We start from the raw sequence: 26,652 nt of genomic DNA, 5'->3' as shown, positions 1-26,652 counted from the left end.
GATTATACAAAAACAACTGAAAAGGGTTTATTATTTGTTTTACAGAAGTGGTTCCAAGATATGTACACAGTTTATGTTTCTCACAGATTAAACCATTGAAGTCTCTTCAAGTCATCTGGCCTATAATTTTTTGGGGGGGAAGGTATGGGGGATTGAACTCAGCAACACTCAGCCACTGAGCCACATTCCCAGCCTTTTAAAATATTTTATTTAGAGACAAGGTCTCACTGAATTGCTTATAGCATTGCTAAATTGCCAAGGCTGGCTTTGAACTTGAAATCTTCCTGCCTCAGCCTCGTAAGCCACTGAGATAGATTATAGGCATGAGGCACCACACCCAGCTCATTTGGCCTAGTTTTTATCCTTCTTTAAAATGGCTACATACTATTTTGTTATATGAATATAACTCAATTTACCAGTTTCCAAATGACATATACTTTTTTCCCCTAACATTTCCCCATAATCAAGAAAGCTGCAACTAGTATTCTTATAGAGATGTATACTAGTGCTTTTATTTCTGTATGTTCCTAGAATAAAGAATATTAGCGTGGGGCTGGGGATATAGCTCAGTTGGTAGAGTGCTTGTCTAGCATGCATACGGTTCAATCCCCCACCCCCCCAAAAAAAACCCACACACAATGTATTGGGCTGAGGTTATAGCTCAGTGGTAGAGCATTTGCCTAGCACGTGGAAGGCACTGGGTTCAATCCTCAGCACCACATAAAAATAAATAAAGTTATTGTGTTCATCTACAACTAAAAAACAAAAAAAAAGAACATCAGCGTGTGTATAACTAGATATGTGGAATTACTTTTCAAAAAGACTCAAACAACAGACATTTCTACCAGCAGTATATGAAATACTCCTTTCCTTGGCAACAATTTTTTCATGCTATTGAATTTCTGAAATGGTAAAAAAATTCTGTTGACTGCTGTTGTGATTGTGCACCTTATTAAATGTGTATTCAATATTTAAATTTGCAATCTTGTGAAGGGTCAATTCCTATCATTTTCTCATTTTTCCATTAGGTTGCTCATCTTTATCATCAGTTTGTAAGAACCCTTTGCATATTATATATGGTAATGACTATAATCACATGTTAAAAATATTTTCTCCAAACTCACTCTCTACTGAATTGATTTGTGATGCTTTCCCAAAAGGTCTAAAAAAAAAATTTCTTTTGAACAGGGGATTGTAGCTTAGTAGTAGAACACTTGCCTGGCATGCATAAAATTCTAGGTTCAATCCTCTGTACTGTAAAAAATTTAAAAAATAAAAAATTTTCTGTATATTAGAAATATTGAATTTCCTACCTTGGTTAAAACCCATAACATCTAAATTATACAAAGCACAGATCTAAAAAACCTGGATAAAAAAATAAAATTGTCACTCTCCCTAAAGTTAACTTTTATAATTTTATCAGAATCCCTACATAGATTTCTAATGAATTGAATGAAATTATCTTAATGCTCATATAGGAAAAAAGACAGTAAAAAAAACTGGGCAAGGGAAAGTGCTTTATGATTATTAAACACACTACACAAAGTCACCGCATCAAAACTCTTATTATTGCCAGGTGCTGTGGTGCATGCCTATAATCCCAGCGGTGTGGGAGGCAGAGGCAGGAGAATTGTGTAAACCCAGCCTCAGCAAGAGCGAGGCGCTAAGCAACTAACTCAGTCAGACCCTGTCTCTAAATAAAATGCAAAATAGGGCTGGGGATGTGGTTCAGTGGTCAAGTGTCCCCGAGTTCAATCCCCAGTACCTCTCACCGCCCCCCAAACCCCCAAGCTCTATTATTACTGGTATTAGAATAAACAAAGAAAAAAAATGGAAGAGGAGAGAGCACTTTAAGTATAAGTTACATACATATTAATAGAATACAAAACATTAATGTTATTTCAAATAGTGAGAAAAAGGATTGTACAAATATACAGATAGGTAGTGCATCCAGAAGAAAAGAAAGTTGGACCCTAAATTCAGATAATAGGAAAATAACAAGAAAACAACAACAACAAGAAAAACAACTAGATGGTTTAAAATTCTGAAGAAATTTTAGAAAGTGATCTGGCAACCTTAGGAATTGAGGATCACTTCATAACTCACTTTACTTTTTAAACCTGTCTGGGCCAATGTATTTCCCTTGACTCTATAGCAGAAATTGAAAACTTGTTATAAAGGGCTAACCTGCAAATGCATTAGACTTTATAGGATATAGTTTCTGGTGCAACTAACTATTCAACTCTCCCTAATACAAAAGTGACAATAATTAACAGGAGTGGCTGCAGGCCAATGAGACCGATGAAAATTTGGTATAGGAGTTATAGACTTTTTCCTATAATACATTATCCAATTTCCATTTGAATATTCCAGTGATGAGCAAATTACTCCACTGTCAGTTAACCTACTCCACAGGTTAACTCTCTGAATTTTTAAGTTGTTATTTTAACCCCAAATCTGCTTTCAGAAGAAAGTTTATATCTTCCATATGGTAAACACTGAATTATATCAGAAAATATAACCCAACCCTCTGATGTAAATAATAGTTTTCTACTGTTCTTTACTGAAGATTCCATATACTATAGTTTCCAATTTGTAATCTTAATAATCAGAATTCTGTATAAACACTTTAAATTTCATCTTAGAGTAAAATTTTAATTTTACTTAATTATAACTGCATACTCCACACATGAGGATAACTCAGATTACAGTGTACTCCCACCAAAACAATAACTATAAAAAGACTGGCCAAGTAGCCTTCCAATTAAGATTACCCTATGTGGGAAATTTAACTAGAAACCTCTAAGGTTCCTTTTACTAAAATTATTTGTGGCAATCTCCATCTGAAGGCCATGTGTCAGACAGAACTGAGTTCCAAAAATAGACCATCAGTTAAGGTCCTATACTATTATTCCAAGTTTAATAACCCTGAGTTAAAAACAAAAATAAAAAGGAAAAACTCTCAACGAGGTTCTTTAAAAATACTGATTAGTGGGGCACAGTGGTGCACACCTGTAATCCCAGTGACTTGAGAGGCTGAGGTATGCTGATTTAAAGTTTAAGGCCAATCAGGGCAATACAATGAGACTCTGTCTCAAAATAAAAAAATTAAAGGAAGTAGTTGTGGAGGCACACATCTATGATCCCAGCAACTAGGGAAGCTAAAGCTGGAGGATTTCAAGTCTGAGGCAAACCTCAGCAATAAAGTGAGGTCCCATGCCAAAATACAAAATAAAAAGGGCGGGGGAGATTTAGTGCAGAGAGAAAGCACCCCAATTAAATCCCCAGCACCATGAAAAAAAAAAGATTATAAAAATGAAATGAAATAAAACAAAAGAAGGGATGGGGGTCTGGGGTTGCAGCTCAGTGGCAGAGTGCTTGCCTAGCATGTGTGAGGCACTGGGTTTGATCCTCAGCCACACCACATAAAAATAAATAAATAAAATAAAAATATTCAGTCCATGTACACCAACAACAAAAAGAAGGGCCAGGGAACATAGTTCAGTAGTAGAGCTCACCTGAGTTTAAATCCTAGTACCCTTCCCCCAAAATCATTTCTTTTTCTTTCTTTTTTTCTTTCTTGATACCAGAGATTGAACCCAGGGGTACTCAACCACTGAGCCACATTCCCACCTATTTTGTATTTTATTTAGAGACAGGGTCTCACTGAGTTGCTTAGCATCTTGCAGCTGCTGAGGCTGGCTTTGAACTCTGGATCCTACTGTCTCAGCTTTCCATGCTGCTGGGATTATAGGCTACTGGCCCAAATCATTTCTTCAAGAAGAGTTAAGGGAGAGAAAGTAGTACCTTGGAAGTATATGGTGTATGTCACTTGGAAATTGGTAAATTAACTAGAGAATATTAATAAGATGAAATAATATGCAGCCATTTATAAAGAAGGTAAAACTAGGTCAAATGGCTTGAAGAGACCTCAATGGTGTTGTCTGTGGTGATAAAAATAAATTGCATAGTAGTGAACATGTCCTGTCACTACTGCTGGAAGATACCTGATTTATCTGGATTCTCTAGACAATAAACTTTGACTGTTCTGACACATGCTGATTCTCAGGATTAAAAAATTGGTATCAACGTCATCCAGAAAACAAGTCCAGAATTAGAAAGTTTTAGTTTTGACTTTATATTAGCTATAATGATTTGCGTGGCTTACTTATGCTGTTAATCTTTCTAAAAACTAGGGAATATATCCAATTAGTCCTTTACTGTAAACTAAAGAAAACGCCTTCCTCTCTTCTTGTTTTCATAATGATTTAAGGAAGGAGGAAGAAAACCATTATTATTTAGAACATAGATGAAATCTCATAAGTGAAGCAGTAGGAGCACAAGTTCAAGGTCAGCCTCAGCAACCCTGTCTCTTAAAAAAAAAAAAGGTTGTTATTTGTTTTTCTTTCACAGAGAGGGAAACAAAAATGAGAATAAGAGTGAATTACTAGTTGTCACTTTTTCCTTGATAAAAGCTGAAGTCTCACCTTCATCTTATACCTGGATTATGCTAAATCTCTTTGGTCCTTGCCTTAACACTTTCCAATTAAACCTTTTTCTTTTGGTTCTTTTTTTCAAAGTACAACTTATACTGGAGTTTTAATTCTTTATTATAAAAGCAATAAATGTTTCTTTTAAAAGAATTTAATAAAACAATAAAAATAATGAATATTCCTAATTCCACCACTATTATTCCATGTGCTATGTCCTTTTAGATGTATGTAATTTACCTGAATCCATTATTTTGGCTTATTGTTGACAGTTCCCATTTCACTGAGGCACTGACCTATATCCTGCTGATACTGGACCAAGACAAGTCTTCATCCTGAACTGAATTCTATGGATGCTAACAACTTAATAGGAAAGCTACTCAAATTATTCTATAATTTGACATTCTAGTAATAAAGTTCTGATCCCCATCAGAAGTGTTATAAAGCCCTCCTATTAAGGCATATAAATAAAAATATTCTTGCTGGGAACATGATGCATGCCTGTAATCCCAGGGACAAAGGAGAATCAAAGTTCAAGGTTAGCCTGGATAACTTGGTGAGATCCTGTCTCAAAATAAAAAATAGAAAGGGCTGGGGATGTAGCTCAGCAACGAGTTTTCCTGGGTTCAACTGCCAATACACAAATATGTATGTGTATATATACTGTATTTGTGTATATATATTCCTAAATACACACACATACATATATATATATATATATCTGTGACAGTTCCCACTTCACTGAGGGACTGACTTACATCCTGCTAATACCAAACCAAGACAAGTCTTCCTCCCAAACTGGATTCTATGGATGCCAACAATTTAAAAGGAACGTTTACTCAAATTTATTTTATAATTTGACGTACGCGCGTGTGTGTGTGTGTGTGTGTGTGTGTGTAAAAGAGAGAGAGAGAGACAGACAGACACTACTTTTTAAAAAATATTTCTGCAGTAATGGGGATTGGACCTAGGATTTCATACATGTTGGGCAAGTGCTCTACCACTTAATACCACTTCTTTACATGTATACATAAAAAGACAATTTAAAAATGTTTAGCTCAAAAGGTGATGAAAGAAACCCCATAAAGGGTAATAAAGTTGCTTATATGCTCGAAATGACGCACCTGTCGATCCACCTCTGGAAGTAGTAAAAGCAGTCGCTGTTGGCAATCTCCAGGAAGGACTGAAAAAGTGTGTTTGTTGATCAGTGCTCGAAGATTTGTGTTAACTAGAATGGAGTCTGGTGTCTCAACATCAATATCAGCACATTTAGTTCTTTTCATTTGCCCTAAAAAGAAAGGAAAAAAAATCATTTGAAATTCCCTTAAAGTTGTGTTTCTACCTAAAATATAGTTTTGCTGGACAGTGCAAAAAACCAGTTAAATAGTACACAATGAAGAAAGTAAAACTTAAGGCTCTTAGAAGATAAATGAATATAATTTATCTTTTCTGCAAAAAGAGAATAAAGTCTATAAAAGTAGATTTTTCACCATTTTAAAAGAAAATTATCTCCTCCTCTCCCTGAAAAGCTGAGGAAGTTTTTTGTTTTGTGTGTGTTTTGTTTTTTGGTATTCAGGATTGAACTCAGGGACACTCAACCACTGAGCGACATCCCCAGCCCTATTTTGCATTTTATTTAGAGATATAGTCTCATTGAGTTGCTTAGTGAGACTCTGCTTTTGCTGAGACTGGCTTTGAACTCGAATTTCTCTTGCTTGAACATCCCAAGCTGCTGGGATTGCAGGGATGTGCCTGTGCCCAGCAAAGCTGAGGAAATTTGTAAGATATAATAAATGAGAGTAGAGTCTATTTTGACAAATTAATACAAACATGGAATACGTCATATTCTAGTTAGGATCCCAGTCTTGTGGTTGTACATGCTGTGGAGATTCATTGTGGTGTATTCATATATGTACATAGGAAAGTGACATAACTTTCCTATTTCTCTCCCCCCTCCCTTCCCTTCATTCCCCTTTAATCTACTGAATTTCTATTCTGCCCCTCCTTTTTTGTGTGTTAGCATCCACATAACAGAGAGAACATTCCACCTTTGGTTTTTTGGGACTGGCTTATTTCACTTAGCATAATAGTCTCCAGATTCATCCATTTACTGGTGAAAGTTATAAAGTCATTCTTTTTTATGGCTGAGTAATAATGTTTAATTATACTCTACTGTCATGTGTAACTAAAAAGAACAAAAAAATTGCTAAAAATTAAAAAATAATAAATGACACATATAAAGAATGTCTTAAAAAATAGAAACCCAGAATGGGGCTTTGCCTAGCCTGAACCATGTCCTGGGTTCAATTCCCAGTACTGATACCTTTTCCCTCTTCTCATGAGAATTATTCTTCACTGATTGAATTTGCATAGCTAAAAATGTGATTGAAAGCTTAGCAGATGTAAAATATCTGTTTACAACCAAAAGCTTACAGTCTTTCAAAAAATGGACAGTATACAAAAGGTTAAAATGTAAATGAAAAATATATGTAAACAAAAGACTAAGTTTGTTGAGCTGGAGCTATAGCTCATGGGTTGAGAGCTTGCCTAGCATGTGTGAAGGAATGGGTTCAAATCTCAGCACCACATAAAAAAAGTAAATAAACAAAATAAAGGTATTGTGTCCATCTAAAACTAAAAAATTTTTTAAAAAGTTGGAAAAAACATCTACAAATCATGATAAAATTTTACTATTCTTAGCATAAAATGTGACTTACAAATCAATGAGGAAAAAAACCAAATACCACCAAGAGAAAAATGGATAAAGGAAATTGACAGGCAATTAATTCACATACTTCCCTCACCAAAAGCAGATGCTAAAATTTTAATATTTAAAGAAATGCAAGTTAAGCAAATAAATAAAAAATTTTTCAAATATGTTAAAACGGCAAATACTGCAATATAGTGATGGGAATATGCAGGGAAAAATAAACAAAAACATTTTCAAATACTACTGGTGGAGCTAAAATTTATAATATTACAGAAGAAAATATTAACAGTATCTAACAAATTTTTAAAGTACATGAGACTCTGGGAACCAAAAATTCTAAATTTAGAATAACATGAACAAAATCACACTATCTTTGATGTGGTACCTACTCAGGGACACTCAACCACTGAGCGACATCCCCAGCCCTATTTTGTATTTTATTTAGAAATAGAGTCTCACTGAGTTGCTTAGTGAGACCCTGCTTTTGCTGAGGCTGACTTTGAACTCGAATTTCTGACAGAAGCACAAGAAAAATCATTCTACAAAAGAGGAGAGGATTTCCCTTGAATTAAGCCCACAGGATAGGAATTTAAAATCCAAAAACTGGGCTTGGTGGCGCATGCCTGTAATCTCAGGAGGATGACAAGTTCAAAGCTAGCCTCAGCACCTTAGCAAGGCTCTCAGCAAATTAGTGAGATATGTCTCAAAATAAAAAATAAAAAGGGTTGGGGATGTAGCTCAGTTGTAAAATACCCTAATCACCAGCATAAAATCAATCAATCCATCCATCCACAAAAATTACACAACAAATCAGAAGTTATATCACTACAACCAAAGTCATTAGAAATCAGAAATAGGGGCTGGGGATGTGGCTCAAGCGGTAGCGTGCTCGCCTGGCATGCGTGCGGCCCGGGTTCGATCCTCAGCACCACATACCAACAAAGATGTTGTGTCCGCCGAGAACTAAAAAATAAATATTTAAAAAAGAAATTCTCTCTCTCTCTCTCACTCTCTCTTTAAAAAAAAAAAAAAAAAAAAAAAAAAAAAAAAAAAAAAAAAAAAAAAAAAAAAAGAAATCAGAAATAATGATTTAGATCTAGAAGTACTAAAGTTATTGAATATGTAGAATACAGAACAGCTAGCATAAAATGTTTAAAGAAACAGAATATAATTACAAAGACAAGGATAATACAGTCAGGGAGAGACTTTTAAAAAGTAAGACTTTAAGAAATGTATGATGTAAATTTTTGAAATCAGATACTATGAATGAATAAAACAGCAATTTGGGCAATATTAACAAGGGATTAATATCTAGAATATAGAGCCAAATAATTTATCACGAGTATGAGAAATAGAAAACATATTTTGAGAGGCTTAACGAAAACGAAAGAAAGCATGAGAACATCTAATATGTTGACTGGAGACCAAGAATTAGAAAATGGAAAAAAAGGTGATATTTAAGAACTGACAATTATACATTTATCAGAACTAATGAAAACCCACAGATCTAAATATCTACAAACATAGACATTCCAAGTAGAATAAAAAGAAATTCATATTAAGCATATTTTATGCATAGCTGTTCTGTATTCTACATATTCAATTACTTTAGTACTTCTGAGCTTAACTAAAAGTGTTTATCAAAGACAAAGGAGTGGGGCTGGGGATGTGGCTCAAGCGGTAGCACGCTTGCTCGCTCGCCTGGCATGCGTTCGGCCTGGGTTCGATCCTCAGCACCACATACAAACAAAGATGTTGTGTCCACCGAAAACTTAAAAAAAAAAAAAAAATTAAAATTCTCTGTCTCTTAAAAAAAAAAAGACAAAGGAGTCAGGTGCAGTACCACATGCCTGTAATGACTAGGGAAACTAGGGCTGGAAGATCTCAAGTTCAAGGCCACCTCTGGAAACTTGGAGAGACCCTGTCTCAAAATAAGAAATAGAAAGAGCTGGGGATGTAGCTCAGTGGTAGAGTATTTCCGGGTTCAATCCCCAATACAAAAAAAAAAAGGACAAGAAGGGTCTGGGATTATAGTTCCACGGTAGAGTGCTTGCTAGTATGCGCAAGGCCCTGGTTTGAGCCACACCACCAGAAGAGGAGGAAGAAGAAAATCCTTGCAAGCATCCTTAAGGAAGGGAAAGATTTCATAAAAAGGAAAAACAAAGTGGCAGTAAACTTCTTCACAACAAAGGAATTAAGAACAAATAGATAGAATCTATAAAATGCTGAAAGAACTAGGAATCCTGGAATGCCCACCAAACTATCCTTCAAAAATGAATGTGGAATAAAGGCATTTATAAAGATAAACAAAAGGAGAGGACATTTAATACCAAGGAATCCACACTAAATAAAGTTCATAAGAATTTATACTTGGGCTGGGGATGTGGCTCAAGCGGTAGTATCGCGCTCGCCTGGCATGTGTGCGGCCCGGGTTCGATCCTCAGCACCACATACAAAAAAAAAACCCAAAGATGTTGTGTCCACCGAAAACTAAAAAATAAATATTAAAAAATTCTATCTCTCTCTCTCTCTCTCTCTCTCTCTTTAAAAAAAAATTTATACTTTAGGAGAGAAAATTGTAGAAGGATGGGTTGGAATACAATGGAGAAAGGTTAAGCATGTAGGGGCTGTGGCAGAGCGCTTACCTATCATGTGTGAGTCACTGGGTTCAATCCTCAGCACCACATAAAAATAAATAAATAAAGGATGTAGAAAAATCTACACCAATGTTATTTATATATTCTAGTAGATATTCCAAGTAGATATTCTGATTTGTGGGACTAAAAACGAAAATATTATTTAAGTCAAGATAAAAAGATTAGTGCTAAACTGTAAAATACTTCCACAGTTGTAAAGGAATATCAAATGGTTTTTTCTTTTTTAATTTCTTTTAATTGTTGATAGACCTTTATTTATTTATACGTGGTGCTGAGAATTGAACCTAGTACCTCACACATGCCAGTCAAGTATGCTACCGCTGAGCCACAGACCCAGCCCATCAAGTGGTTTTCTTTGAAGAAACAACTCCAGATACATTAACAAACACAATAAAGTCAGAAGGGGTAGTACATACTTGCAATCTCAATGATTTGGGAGGTGAGCCAGGAGGATAGCAAGTTTGAGGCCAGCCTCAGAAATTTAGTGAGGCCCTAACCAATTTAGTAATTCCCTGTTTCAGACAATAAAAAGGGATGGGGAGCAGTGGTAAAGCACCCTAAGTTCAATCCCCAGTAACAAATAAACAAACAAACAAACAAACATACCACCACCAAAGGAAAGAGATTGTCACATTCAATTAAAAACAAAACACAGAGCTGGGATTGTAGCTAAGTGGTAGAACACTTGCCTAGCATGTGTGAGACACTGGGTTCAATTCTCAGCACCACATATAAATAAATAAAGAGAAATATATAAAGCTCAAGCATACAGAAATAAAGTATGAACAAAGTAAAAATAAGCTAGGCAAAAACTAAAGCTGGAGAGCTGTCATACCATTTATTAATATCAAACAAATGACTTCAAGTAAAAACCTTCTCAATGAATAATGATAAAAACCTGAATCTAACAAAGAATTTAAACATGAAAACATGTAATACAAATAGGGCCAGGCACAGAAGTGCACATGTATAATTCCAGGGACAAGGGATCAATTTCACAGATGAAGATCAACTGTCCCAGATGAAAGCTTGCTCAATTTACACTGTTAAGTTATATTGTAGGACTCTTAAGCCCTGACACTGTGGCTTCGGAGTCTTTTGCTCTGTATAACACAGCCTATGATTTCATTTTGGTTTAAAGTTCATAAGAAAAACAAAAATCCCTATTATACTTGGAAATTAAAAACTTCAAAATAACTCCTGAGACAAAGAAATTAAAATATACATATATATTTAACTTTTTAAAATGAATGATGATAAATACCGTACCTGAGGGGTAAAGGTAAATGTAAAAAAAAAAAAAAAAAAAAAAAAAAATTCAATTACCAAGGCACAAAATGAAAAGTAAAGGCTCTATATTTAAACCTGTCTTCCTGCCAAAAAACATCTTAAATTTGGAGAAATGAGATAACAATATACATACTAATTATATTTGCTTAATTGCACTAAATATCTTGAACATCTTTAAAATAATTATCAATAAATCAATCTATCTATCTATCTATCTATCTATCTATCTATCTATCTATCTATCTATCTACGGTACTGGGGATTTCGACCAAAGGTGCTTTACCACTTTACCATCACCCAACCCTTTTTATTTTATTTTGAGACAGGGCCTGGTTAAGTTGCCTAGGCTGCCTTCAAATTTTCGATCCTCTGGCCTCAACCTCCTGAGTTGGTGGGATTATAGGCATGTGCCACTGTGCCCAGTTCAGACTTCCTTTTAAAAAAGCTTATGTATCACATTCTAAAGGTTATTATGATCAACTTAACTGAACTCCCACTGATGATCATGTCATGATTACTAGTTTCCATTTGTAAAAACAATGTTGCAGGGTTGCGGATATAGTTCAGTGGTACAGAGCACTTGCCTAGCATGTTAAACACCTGAGTTCAATCCCCAGACCCAGAAAACAAAAACAAAAACAAACAGTGCCTGTATACACTAGAAAACAACGGCCTACCTTTCCTTTCACACTGCAACTCATGAAATTAGAGGTTTAGCAGTCCTGGTATGACTTTTACTATTTTCCCATTCATTCTATCTTTAAATCTGAATCAAACTATAGCTAATATTTGAACTTTGTGATTGAGAAGCAGTTGTAAATTATTCCCTAGTATTGATCAAACTGCACCCTGAAAACACTTTTATGTGCTTGAGTGGCAGACTAGTGTCTATCTTGAATTTTGGTAAAGTCAACCTTATTTTGTTTCAGTTTAGGCTGCCTTAATTTATTCTATTACATTTGAAATCTAAGTCATGTTTCCTCCGAATCTGGGATGTAAAAACATACAACATACTATCAATTTTAATGACATTAAAAACCAATTTTACCAATGTTAGCTTAAAAATATTTCATGTAAATCATCTACTTTAATTTTTATCATTTTTTAACACAAAATATAGAAATTTCTTCCATGAATTTTGAAGATATTCATTGTGGCTATGTTGTAAAAGTTCTTATAATGTTCATTGCAAAAGAGAAAAACTTTCACTTACTTCTCAGTTATTAGATCTAACTTAAACTACACTATGGTTTCATTTTTTACAGTTAATTTTTCCTAGTTTTCCATAAAAGAAATTCTTGGTTCATCATTCTCTCAGTTCTGTACCTCTATATTTCTACTGCAATTAAATGAATAAAACTTTGTTCAGCTTGTCATCAATACCCTTAAGGCTCAAAACTCGTATTTGACATATTAGTAATAACCTAAGTTTTGTTTGACAAATGAATACTACTTTTAACAGAATTGATTATCAAATGTTATTCTCTTTCTATATAGGAAATACTGCCTTGAAGAGAAAGTACCAATTCACAACCCCACCTAGAATCAACACCACCCCCCCACTTTTAAACAAAGCATTTCTCTGGAAATATTATTAATTAATTATATTCTCACACTTTAATAGTTAAAATGGATCTGGAATACATAAATGAACACAGAATAAATTTCCCTCAGATGTGTAGCACTGCTGCACATTTTTTCCCCTCTTTTTGGTGCTAGGAGAGAACCCATGGCCTCGTAAGCATATGCTCTTTACCACGTATTCCATGCCCTGTTGTGCTATTTTTTATCTTCTGTGTTGCTTCTGAAATGTCTGTAATCCCAATTCTTTTTTAATCCTATGACTTGTGATGAATTTAATGATACGTTATGCATGTCTTTCCATGAAAAAATATATGGTATTTAAAAATCATTTTTAAGGGGCTCGGTGGTAGACTGCTTGCCTAGCACATGTGAGGCACTGGGTTCATTTCTTAGCACCATATAAAAAAATAAATAAATAAAATAAAGGTATTGTGTCCATCTACCTCTAAAAATATTTTTAAATTGACACAAATAGTACATCAGAACTTATTTCATCTAACTAGCTATAACTTGTACCTGTTGACTATGATGTTTTCCCCATTTCTCTCTCCTTCCTACTTTCCCTACCTTCTGGTAACCTCCATTCTACTTTCAACTTCTGTGAGACCAGACCAGCTTTTTTTTTGGTACTGGGGGATTGAACTCAGGGGCACTCAAATACTAAGCCACATCCTCAACCCTATTTTGTATTTTATTTAGAGATAGGGACTCACTGAGTTGTAGGAGCACTCAAATACTAAGCCACATCCTCAACCCTATTTTGTATTTTATTTAGAGATAGGGACTCACTGAGTTGTAGGAGCACTCAAATACTAAGCCACATCCTCAACTCTATTTTGTATTTTATTTAGAGACAGTGTCTAACTTACTTTTGTAAGAGTGAGTCTCACTCACTCTTACAAAAGTAAGTAACACCTTACTTTTGCTGAGGCTGGTTTTGAAATTGCAATCCTCTTGCCTCAGCTTCCCAAACTGTTGGGATTACAGGTGTGCACCACTGCCCCAGCTATGAGATCACATAGTATTTTGTCTTTCTGTGCCTGCCTTATTTTTACTGAAAAGAATGGCTTCCAGTTTCACCCATGATGTTACAAAGGACAACTTCATCCTTTTATGTCTGAATATTCCATTGTATGTAAATACCACACTTTCATTAACCATTCATCAGTCAATACACACTTAGGTTGATTCCATTTCTTGGCTATTGTAAATAGTGTTATAATAAATGTGATCCTAATTTTTAAAATCTTTGAATGAAAAGCATTTTTTTTTTGTCTTTCTGGAATCGTCTGATTATCTTGGATGTTTTCAAATCTTAGAACAATGTATCTTGGCATACTTTTCTGTTTTGTTTTTATTTTTAGTACTGGGGACTGAACCCAGGGGCTTTTTACCATCGAACTACATCCCCAGACCTTTCATATTTTGAGACAGGGTCTCACTAAATTTTTGAGGCTGGTCTTGAACTTACAATTCTCCTACCTCAGTCTTCTGAGTCACTAGGATTAAAGGTGTGAGCCTGCATCCATCTTTTTTGCTTCTTTACATCTAATCTCAATTTTCAATCTGGAATCCTATGATTTTCAATTCTAAGATGTTCTCAATAGTCTTTTCTTCACATTTAGTTCCCTTTCAACTTATCTTCTTAATAGTTCTACTTTTTGGGACAATGAACAATGTGGATTGGTGTTTCAATTTCTTACCTCTTCTCTGCTATTGAACATCTCTTTATTTTTTTGATTCACCAATCAGAAGAATCACTTCTTAGTATTTGTATTTAACTTGATCTCTCAAATTTCAGTACAGTGCCTCACTGTCTGCCCTCAGCTATATGTAGTGTCCCTAAAATGGAATTTCTTTCATCCAATCTCACCTCAAAACAAACTTTTCTTCTGCTAAGGTGAAGCATAAAACTGGTTCTTTTAAACTCTTCACCTCACTTTTCTCTTCTATAATACATCATCTCTTCAGTTCTTGTATTTCTATACTCTTATGTTAGTGGGATTTCCAAGAAAAAAAAAAACTTTCAGTTTGTCTTATTTAATTATAAGCCTTTCTATTTTTCTGTCTATAGAAATGACATGTAAATAATGCAGGACACAAAGCAACTTCCTGGTAGAAAGAAATAACCACAAAATGACTGATGACAGATCTTTCTCTGAAATAAAGTTTGATAGGGGAGGACAGGAAGAACATGAAGATATTTAAGAGTACAAAGGTGAACATGGTAAAAAAACAAAACAAAACAAAAAATCACAGGAAAAAGACATACTACATTAATTCTGTCTTTATTTCTTTTCATTTCTTAGAAGTGAGTATGTCAGACTGGGTATGTAGCCAGGTGGTGAAGCACTTAATATAGTATGTGTAAGGCCCTGGATTTGATTCCTAGCACCACACAGAAACAACAAAGAGTCATTAATAAATTATTTCTAATCTTTGCTAAACATAAGTCAAATGGCTGATGAATTTAAAATCTATAACTGACAAATCATGGCAATGAAAACAAAAATCTTTGTAAACTAACTTACTTGTATGGAGTCTGTCAGACCTCTGGAAAGACTTCTTCCCTAAGCCTAGTAAGGGACTTTCCACTTTAACTGAGGAAGAAAAACTGGAGTTTGGGTTCTGGGGGCTGCTTGACTGTCCATCAGATTGCTTTCCTTCCCATATTGCTAGGGAGAAAAATAAGAAAGACTAGAGGCAAGGAGGTTACAAACAGAATTTAATTAATTAATCAATCATTCAATGTGAACTACAGGGAGTTATGTATGAGGAAATTCTGGCCCTGCCTAATGTGTTTTCAGTCTGAGAACTGAAGTAAAAAAATAAAATCCTTTCCTTCCTCCTAACACACTTTCCATTTTTGTTGATAAGTCTCCTTTCTATTAAAAAAAGAAAAAAAAGCAAAGTTCTGCAAGACTCAGAATTTTTTTGGCAATTCTATAGAATAAGTTTATGGCATCAAACTGAATTACATAAGAAAATAAGGTCTTTCGGTTAGTCCAGTTTAGATTAAAAACAAAATAAGCACAAAATCCAAAAGCCTATTGACATATCCAACAGAAACTGAAAAGTAGTATGTATAACCTCTTACTTTTAAGGAAGAGAACTGGTAAAGAGCTTATTTTGACTTTTTTTTGTTTGTTTGTTTCCTCCTGGAAACAAAAGATTCATAATGTTACTGACTGGGATGCTTCCAAGTATTATAGGTTAGAAATAGTGGAAATTAGTCTTGATTTATTTCTTACATACTATTCTTATTTATAAACTTTTAAATAACTGCATGATATTTTACAGAAAAACTCCATTTATTTTAAAAGAATTTATATTGATAATTTGGCAATACAGGGTCATATAAATAAATGTAGCAATTTAAGAATAAATTTCCAGATTTTAATAAGGAAAACAAGAGACAACTTTTTAAATATAAATTTATAACACCAACATGAAAACACTGGGATAAAGAAACTTCCATTGAAAAAAAAAATGGCCAGGGCTGGGGATGTGGCTCAAGCGGTAGCGCGCTCGCCTGGCATGCGTGCGACCTGGGTTCGATCCTCAGCACCACATACCAACAAAGATGTTGTGTCCGCCGAGAACAAAAATAAAATAAATATTAAAAATTCTCTCTCTCTCTCTCTCTCTCTCTCTCTCTCTCTCTCTCTCTCTCTCTCTCTCCTCTTTCACTCTCTCTTTAAAAAAAAAAAAAAAAGAAAAAAGAAATGCCTAAACTACCTACCAGGTTTGGTAGTAGCAGAATCACTGGATTTAACAGACTTGAGAGGAAGGTTGGAGGAGATGGACATGCTTGGTCTGCATTGCTGCTGCTGCTTCTTTTGCTGTTGTTGCTTTAAAGCCTACAAAGAGAAAACTGACTATAATACATAAATTAGCTTTTAGTAATAATAAAAAGTAAAATGACTTCTTTTTAAGTTGTAAGAAGAACGCTACTCATTATTCAATTTCTTTGAAATTTATCAGAGCAAATAAAACCTAAATTAGACAAATTAAACACAAGATGGTAATGATCCCTAGAGTTTGGTTACTTTTTGCCAGTATTATCCTTTATATATAATTGTGAGGAACAGCCAATTGATATCTTTTAGAACTTAAAAATTCCCAGTAAGGATAAAGGACTTAGGAATCTTATAAGAGAACTGTATATGTTTTACCATTTTTTTGTAAACAATTCTAAGCCCTGTACCAAGAAGAGCCCTATTTGCACCAACACTATAAAGAAATGCAAATATTCAACTTATTTATGTGCTTCAGAGGTACTACATTTGAAAAAAAGGTAAATAACTACTTGAATTATCTTGGGTAAGAATAATGAGGCTTATTTCAATTTACCAAATTTCAGCAATTTATAATAATGCAGTAAACAGAGGGGAAGGAAAACTAGAAAATAATACTTAAAAGAATAGTATGGCTCCTTCTGGCTACTTGAGATTATTTTCATTTTTATGAGATTATTAATTTATAGACTAAGTAATACTATTTAGAATGAACAAAATCCAGGAAATTTCCAATTTTTAATAAGGAAAATATGAGACAACTTTTTAAATTAAGGTTGGGGGGAGGGAGGGAGACAGACAGGGAGATGGGGGATTATGAATGTGCATAAGAAAGCAATTTTCAGGTTTTCCGGGGAAATGACTTTGTGTTATGGTTTGTATCTGGAATGTCTCCCCAAAAACTCATGTTTTGAAAGCATGATCCCAATACAGCAAGATTCAGAGGTAGCAGTTTTAGGCAATAATTAAGGCTCTGAACCCATCAGTGGAGCATTAATATACTGACAGCTGAATGGACTAGTGGACTGTAAGTAGGTGGGGGCATGGCTAGAAGAAGTAGGTCATTGGGCGTGTGGCCCTAGACCATATCTGTCTCTGGTGGCTTCCTTCTCTCTCCTTCCCAGCTGCCATGAGCTAGGCAGTTTTCCTCTGCCACGCCATTTCTGCCTTGGAGTCAGTTGACCATGGACTGACACCTCTGAAACCATGAGCTAAAATAAATCTTCCTCTTATAAGTGGTTCGTATCAGGATTTTGGTCACAGCCACAAAAAGCTGACTTGCCCATTTTAAGCTTTAACCTTCAGGACCATCATGCAATGTTAAATAACTGGTTACTTCCAAGATGCTACAAGGCACAGTGGCAACCCATTGTCCATTCCAGGTTAATGCAAAACTTACCCCTTCTATTTCTTCTGTGATCACGTAAATTCACAAACATTATGGAAGCAGAATCATTTATAGCCCGTTAATTAAGAATTACACACAGTTCTTGTCCTACCTTAGTAGTTTACAAACTCTGTTCCTAATTCGATTTTAAAACAAATAAATAAATAAACAACAAGAACTTCCTCACTTGTGGTAAAGAATAACAGTAATTATGATTACTATGAAAAACGTACACTGTAGACAAAGACTTAAGTTAACATAGCACACTGATTTCTACAAAGAAATCACAACATTTCATTCTTAAGATTACAAGAGTATACCACAGTAGCATACGCGTCATTAATTAGTTAACAAGGATTGAAAAAAAATGCTTGCCTTTTCCCTGTAAAAAAAAAAAAGAAGCACTTAAATTTCTTAAAATCTTTCAAAAATTTATAAAAACACAAATGCTACAGGATATCAATGCAGGCAGTAATCAATTTTATCAAATTTATGGATAGCTTTTCATAAAAGTACTTTTGGTTTAAATACTTTAAAACCTATATAACTTTAAAATTTTGTGTTACTTTTAATTATATACATGATACAAAAATACATTTTTAATATTTAATTCAAACTCAAAGCTAAATTATTTTTTTGACCATCACTCCTGGTGTACAACCTCAAAGGTAACCAGTCACTGATTTGTTTTTCCCTACTGAACTTTTTTTCATATTTACATATGTGTGTGTGCAATAAACATTCATAGTTCCATTAAAAACAGCATTGTTTGTGGATATGTGGATATGTGTATATTTATAATTGGTATCATGCCCTATATACTGTAGTAAAACTTAATTTTAATGATTCAATATTATTTTGTGGTGATTTTTCCCTATGTAAAGTGTGTGCAACTCCATAATAAAATAAACTTCTTTTATATAATTGTCTACTTTATTGATATATGATTGCTTATTAAGGAATTTTCTAATATATATATGTAAATTAGAAAATTTTAGATTTTATACATGTTTGTTAAGTCTATTTCCAAGTTTGCTACAATAAACTTATGTGAAAATATTTTTCTATATTTGTATATGTATTTTTTCTAACATAAGTTTGAAAATATTAAATTGCTTAACCATGGGGCATGTGCTTTTAAAATTTAATATATGTTGCAAAATTCCTTTCCAAAGTGGCTACAATAAAATATTCCACAAGCAAATCAGTTTTCCTGCACACTTGCCAATGCTTGATATAATTAAGCTCCTCAATTTATACCTAAATCTGAAGACATAAGTAACCTGTCATTTTAAAGTCTGCCTAAATTACTATCGAGTTTATATTTATTGATCACTTACATTTCAAAAAAATTAAGATAGTTCTTTAAAAAGTTCAATAAGACACTGACAAGTGATACTGGGAAAAAAGAAGACATAGCATAAATGAACACCACTGAGAACAAAAAGGAGACATAAAAGAGCACTTTGCACAACTTCATACCAGTATTTGAAAAAAAATTAGATGAAATGAACTGTTTTCTAAGTTTCCAAAATAGGCTCAAAAAAAAAAAAAAAAAAAAGTCAAGAGACTGTTAATAACAGTTGACATTGTAATATTAGGAAAATGATTTTCAGTATGACTTAATAAACCTAAGATCATTTCTAAAATTTTGTTCCAAAATCTAAAAAAAAAAAAAAAAAAAGAGCTACACAACTTATTTTATGATGCTGGAACAATCATGATTTCAAAACTGCTCTTGGATAGTATAAGAATACTATACAATCTAAACTACAATATTAATAAAATTTGGTAACATTAAAAAAAATATGTAATGACCATGTAGAGTATTCTAGAGTTAAATAGAACATAATATTAGAAAATCTAGCTATGTAATTCAGATTAATGAAAAAAAATCTACCTAAACAAATTTAAATCATCTAAATAAATTTCAAAGAAAACATACCTGAAAAATTCAATACCTATTCATAGTTAATACCCCACCACACACCTCAACCTCAAACTTATTAGCAAGCTAGGAACAAGTTAGGAACTTCAAAACTGTGATAAAGAGTTATCTATTGAGTTGGGATTGTAGTTCAGTGGTAGAGTGCTTGCCTAGCACTTGTGAGGCACTGGATTTGATTCTCAGCACCACAGAGAAATAAAAAAAATAAAGGTCCACTGACAAATTAAAAATATTTTAAAAGAGTTATCTACCAAGAGGGCTGGGGTTGTGGCTCAGTGGGAGAGCGCTCACCTAGCATGTGTGAGGTGCTGGGTTCGATCCTCAGAACCACATAAAAGTAAATAAATAAATAAACAAACAAATAAATAAACAAACAGAATGGAGGTGTCATGTCCAACTACAACTAAAAAAAAGATATATAAAAAAGTTATCCACCAAAAATCTACAATGAATATTATACACAGAAGTACAAAAATTACTAGCACATACTTAAGATACTTCATAAAATTTTCCCTTTAAAAGGGTCTATGTGGGGCTGGGGTTATGGCTCAGTGGTAGAATGCTTGCCTAGCATGTGTGAGGCACTAGGTTTGATTCTCAGCACCATATACAAATAATTAAAGGTCAATCAACAACTAATAAAATATTAAAAAATAGGGACTGGAGTTGTGGCTCAGTGTTCGTAGAACGCTTGCCTGGCATGTGTGAGGCACTGGGTTCGATCCTCAGCACCACATAAAAAAAATAAATAAATAAAATAAAGGTCTATAAACTATTAAAAAAAGTAAAAGGGTCTAATGTAAAAGCTCTCAAGGAACTTTCAATAACTTCAGAATCATGCACTGCTACTGTGTGAGATCATCCTTCTGATACACAGACTAGCAATGCTTACCTGCTTTAGTGCCTTCTTGCTGTGCTTCTGTGATGGAGAAATGACTTTACCTGCTGGAATGGTGGGCGATGGGCAGCCTGAATGTGGGGAGGATGGCTGTGACAGTCTAGACGATACTAAGGGAAAAAGTGACAATGAAAAATTTTGTTGTCAGCATTGATATCAAGCACCATTCCTTCCCCAGATTATATGCTACCTGTGTTAAGAACTGTGACCAAACACTTTTGGAAAGGATCTTCTTTTTGTAGTTCTACTGCAGCCTCCCTGTTCATTTATTTCCTCAGAAAGCTCTAGTGAAGGGTGTTAGGATGGGGAAAGGATGGGTATTAGTATGCATTAATTTTCATTCTTTAAATTTTCAATAGAACTGAAGCAGCAGGAAGTAAGAGTATAAATCACGAAGTCATCAAATTAGATAGAAGGTAGAAAAGATCCTAGGATGCTCTGGATAGTACCTATATTCTAAAGTAAGCCTGAAGATGAATTATGATGACAGGATACAGGGGGAAGTCTTAAACTCACAGTTTAAGACAAAGGCAATAAAGCCATTCCACCTGAAAAACTCTTTCACAGTTTTAAACCTTACACTCCTTCATTTCTTCAGTCAATGGTAGTTTAAAGCTTATCAATATGAGATACCATCTGAAGACTTCTCTAATGGAAGGCATGTAAATGTGTACAGGATGTAACCACTTTCAACTAATGAAGACTAGTTGTTCTACATAGCCTGTTGAAGTCTGGCCAAACCCAAGTTATACATGAAGGAAGGTACTTGCTTCAAGAGCCTATATTTCTTATAAAAAAAAACAGCACTTACATCTATCTTTATTTTCTTTAAAATTTGGCAGGATATTAGTTCTGTTTATGTTAAGGAAGAACAGAGAAATAGCTGATTCAGATTTGTTAAAGAAAAAAAATGAGAGAAAATTATAAACATATTTCTTAGGGATGACTCCTAAAAGTCACGTTTACTAACATCTTCTTCCTTTCAAGATAGGCATTGTTGGCAAAATGACATCCCATGTTAAATCCCATAAGCTTTAAGATAACATATATTTTTGGCAGGTAGCTAACAAGAAAATTGAGTACAGTTTATTAGAATATGCAAGTTTGGAATACAGCATTTCAATTTACTTAGATTTCTCAAGAAATACACAGTAGATACACTTATAGAAGATAACAGTAACAACATTAAGAAAATTTAGCACTAGTTTTGTATCCCAACTTTTATGAAAAGGCTTATATATGGGAAAGAGTTGATGTACAATAAACTTGATATTAAAAAACCCAAATTATTCAGTGCAACATATCATATAAAATAAAACTGGATAACTTTGGAAATAGTTGAGCAGCAAAAAGAAATCATATCCTCAGTGTACTCTGATGTTGATCAATTTTTGGAAAATAGCAGCTTTACTGAGATGTAATTTATGTATTATATATTTTAAGGTATAAAATTTAATGACTTTTAGTATAGTTATCACCACCATCAGTTTTTATCATTGTCCACACCCACCCTCTCAAATGTCATAACTGCTAGCTATCATTCTTCTTTCCCTCCCCTGATGCCCTCAGGCCTAGGCAATTATTTATCCACCTTCTGTCTGTATGGATTCGCCCATTCTGCATGTTTCATATAATGGAATCATAAAATATGTGCTTCTTGTGATGGAATTTACACAAAGCACAATGTTTTGACTACTCTTCTACATTATGACATGAATATTTCAATCCTTTTTATTGTTGACTAATATTCCAATGTGCATATGCTGCATTTAAAAAAATCATCAGCTGATGAACATCTGAATTGTCTCTACCTTTTGGCTATTATGAATGATGTTATGAACAATTTTCATGTATAACGTTGGTTGATTTGTTTTTCTTGTGGTGGGTTGGATTGAACTAAGCATTTTCAGTATACTAGACTAGCACTCTACCACTGAGCTACATCCCCAGGCTGTTTTAATTTCAATTTGAGACAGGGTCTTGCTAAGCTGCTCAGATTGTGTTTACAATCCTGTTGCCTTAGCCTCCTGGGTAACTAAGATTATAAGGGTGTGCCACCATGCCTATCACATGTGTAAGTTTACATATGTACTTGTTTTCAATTCCCTTCACTTTATTTCTAGGAATGGAACCGCTGGGTCTTACTGCAATCCTATTTTCCAACATGTCTGCTCTCATTTTATGATGCCAATGGGAAAGCACGAAGGTTTCACTTTCTCTACATCCTTTCCAACACTTGTTCTTGTCTTTATGTATTCCTCACTTTCCCCAAATACTGTTTCATTATAAACAGAAAACCAACCAATCAACCAACTAAAATAATGGCTTCAGAAAATAAAATTAATCTACTTGGTAGCCTGGAAATGAGACAATAAAGATACCTGTAGTTACCAGGATAAACTGACTGAAATGTTCCCCCTTAAGGCAAAACACTTTCTAACAAATTAAAACCACAAGCTTATCACTAAGCCAACTGAAATAAAAATGAGAATTGTAAGACTTATCAGTAAGAACTACTTCCAGAGTTGACTTTATGCCAAGTATTGGTCTCAACTTCTATGAAACTTTAACACTGTTCTAACTTTTTAAATATTAAAGGCTCAGAATTACAAACAGCAAATGGCATATGTTGAAACCCTTGTGTCTCCAAATTCCTTTTAGGGGCTAAACTAAATGTCTTTGAGGATACAATTTTATTAAGAATAGTAACCAAGTACTTCTGTGTACCTAAAACTGTCCTGGGTTGATTTTAACAGGATTTCACTGAACTCACATAACTACTCTCTAAGGTAGACACAAGTTCTTTTTCTATTTACTACTCCAAACCCTCAAATTCTACTTTCAGAAATAACTAAATAATCTGATTTGTTATCATCCTTACGTTTTTCTATAAAAATACAGAGTCAAGTTCTGAATTTTATTTTCAGAATAATGAATAAGTACCTGCAGTGGGCTGATAATGGTGGCCACCAAAAAGATATGTCCACATCCAATTCCCAGAGCCTGTGAATGTTACTTTATTTGGGGAAAGGGTCTTGGCAGATGCAATTAAGTATCTTGAGATGAGAAGATCAACCTGGATTATCCAAGTGGGTCCTAAATCCAACAACAAAGTGTCTCTATAAGAGATACATAGAAAAGACAGACACAGAGAAGAAGGCCATGTGAAGACAGAGCCGGGGACTGAAATAATGTGGTTGCAAGGCAAGTTAGCAACCACGAGGTGCTAGAAAAAGCAAGAACAGATTCTCCTCAAAAGCTTCTGTAGGGAGAACAGCTCCAGTGACATCTTGCTTTCAGACACTGGATGTCCAGAACTGAACAAATAGATTTCTGATGTTTAAGCTACCCAGTTTATGGTAATTTGCAGTCTTAAAAAATTAAGTACCTAAAAGTACTTAAAACAAGTACCTAAAACTAATGAGTTTATTTTTCAAAACTATTTTTAACTCAGATATATTTACATATTTAAAATTAAATCAAAAACTATTATTAAAAATTTGGTACTAAAAACATCTGATTTTGAGCTACTGGATGCTCCATGAAGTTGTAAACTACCTTTGAGACTTGGTCCTGCAGTATTTAATTGCTTTCTGGCACAAAAAAGGAAAGTCCTTAGCAAATCTTACACATTTTTTTCCTCAAACCTGGATCAGCCAATTGTCCCATAGAGTACTAGTATTATTTAATTAGAAACAGTATTGAAAGCTAGGTATAGTGGTCCATGCCTGAAATCCCAGTGACCCAGGAGGCTGAGGCAGGAGGATTCCAAGTTTGAGGTCAGCAAGGGCAACTTAAGACTCATCTCAAAAAAAAAAAAAAAAAAAAAAATAAATAAAAGGGCTGGGAATGTAGCTCCATGATAGACCCCCTAGTCCTGAAAACAAAAACAAAAAGCAGGGGATGGAGGAAAGAAAATAAAAGAAATGGCATTCAAAAACCAAACTCTGCATGTTAGATGTGTTCACTGTTACTGGGTTACCAGTGGTTCTAGGACTTATCAATGGTTGGAACAGAAAAACAAGTCTTGTTTTAGAAAGAGAAAACTAAACTCATGCTTAGATACTAAATTGTAACATAAGAATACAGGGTTGTCATTTTTTTATTTTATATTTCTATCCCTCCTGATAATTCTGGTTCTTGGTAATATGATTATATTGTTTCTACTACAGATGTGGTTTCAAAGGAAACACACCAATATAATTTCCAAAAAATAAAGACTAATGAATGCAGTTTAAGGTTTGTATCTGAAATCCTATACCTAAAATATATCCATAGTCATCTATGTATGTCATTATACAACAAATGATATATTTCAATTTCCTATTTCTAGAAAGTACATTTAAAATGTTAATTACATAAAGCTATAAAACAATTGCCTGTCATTAAGTCTAGATCCCCTTCCCTGATTACGCTTCTCTTTCCCTATAGAAAAATCATTTTTATTAGTTTTATTTTTCCATTGTTTATTTGCATTTTTGCTTTTCTTGGGTGGAAATATATACAGATAACATTAATTTTTTTAAATTAGAGTATTAGAGTTATACATAGTAGGTCGATTCATTTTGACAAAAATCACAATACATGGACTTTGATTTATTCCATTTCAGTCCCTGTTCCCTCCTGCCTTCTTCCTCCCCAATTCTCCTTCCTCTATACCACTGATCTTCCTTTGGGTCATTTATTTATTTTTGATTGGTGCTTTGTATATATACATAAAAATAGAATTCCTTGGTTACACTAATATTTTTATTCATTTTTTTTAAAAAAAGAGATCAAGCTGGGCATGGTGGTGCATGCCTACAACCCCAGTGGCTCAGGAGGCTGAGGCAAGAGGAATGCAAGTTCAAAGCCAGCCTCAGCAATGGGGAGGCAGTAAGCAGTGAGACTCTGTCTCTAATAAAATACAGAAAAGGGATGGGGATGTAGTTCAGTGGTTGAATGAATGCCCCTGAGTTCAATCCCCAGTACCCACCCCCAACCCCAAAAAAAAGAGAGAGAGAGAGAGAGAGAGAGAGAGAGAGAGAGAGAGAGAGAGAGAGAGATCAAATATTAACTCCTAAGCACTTTTTCATTTATACTGACCTGGAGATAGCCTGGAACATCATCACTCACCAAAAATCTATTAGAAATGAAAGTTATTGGGTCCAAGTTTGGATCTATTGAACCAGTAACTCCAAAGGAGGGTCCTAGAAATCTACATAATAGTTCTTCATGTGATTCTGATGTATACTCCAGTCTGAGAAACAATGGTCTTAATCTATGCTTCTTGGTACTTCTATTTTTGAGATTTATTCTTAGAATTGGGGGTTAAGCCAAAAGATAAACACATAGGTATCCAAAAGTAATATTGAAAAAAGTTTCACTACTTTCAGGTTTTAAAAGAAATTCGCCCGTGTTTTCTTTTAGTGTTTGATTTCATGTTTTATTTTCCATCCTCAGTATGGGGGACTGAATCCAGAGGCATTCTCTTATTGAGCTACATTCCCAACCCTTTTTTTTGAGACAGCTCACACTTAATCACCCAGGCTGCCCTCAAATATGTGATTCTCCTGTCTTTGTCTGCTGAATGCTAAGATTATAGGCGATTATATTTATTATACATCTAACTTGTTTGAAATTTATTCTATAGTATTGTGGGAGAAATGAACCTACTTACATCTTTTTGGTTATTTCAACATCTTTGTATATATCTTATAAGGTAATGCTCAGATTCTTTTTTCCCCTTGGTGTTGTTGATGTTATTGCAAATATTTCTATTCCCCCATGATTATTTATATTTATATATATATATGTGTATATATATATATATATGGTGGCTGATTACTATATATTAACTTTATTTACATCCTGCAATTTTATTATATTCTGCTTTATCAGTCTCAAATGAT

At 34.1% G+C, this 26,652-nt stretch overlaps 1 protein-coding gene across 6 annotated transcripts in view; it reads right to left on the bottom strand.

Annotated features, from left to right (window-relative positions):
- The window catches only part of Asxl2 (ASXL transcriptional regulator 2), a 67,243-nt gene that overhangs the window by 19,075 nt on the left and 21,516 nt on the right, over positions 1-26,652 (bottom strand). For 2 of the 6 annotated variants that reach the window (XM_078029546.1, XM_078029549.1), the window contains 5 exons: positions 23,705-23,857; positions 20,756-20,871; positions 16,474-16,591; positions 15,263-15,406; positions 5,615-5,778 (listed from right to left, as the gene is read on the bottom strand). In XM_078029546.1, the coding sequence (XP_077885672.1) occupies positions 5,615-5,778; positions 15,263-15,406; positions 16,474-16,591; positions 20,756-20,871; positions 23,705-23,857 (695 nt within the window). Of the gene's footprint in view, positions 1-5,614; positions 5,779-15,262; positions 15,407-16,473; positions 16,592-20,755; positions 20,872-23,704; positions 23,881-26,652 lie in introns of all 6 variants that reach the window. The other 4 variants (XM_078029550.1, XM_078029547.1, XM_078029548.1 and 1 more) reach the window with 4 other exon arrangements.

The sequence above is a fragment of the Ictidomys tridecemlineatus genome, chromosome 12, assembly GCF_052094955.1.
Source record: "Ictidomys tridecemlineatus isolate mIctTri1 chromosome 12, mIctTri1.hap1, whole genome shotgun sequence".
Lineage (NCBI taxonomy): Eukaryota > Metazoa > Chordata > Mammalia > Rodentia > Sciuridae > Ictidomys > Ictidomys tridecemlineatus.
Note: the sequence above shows the minus strand (reverse complement) of the source record. Positions and strands in the feature narration are given on the sequence as shown.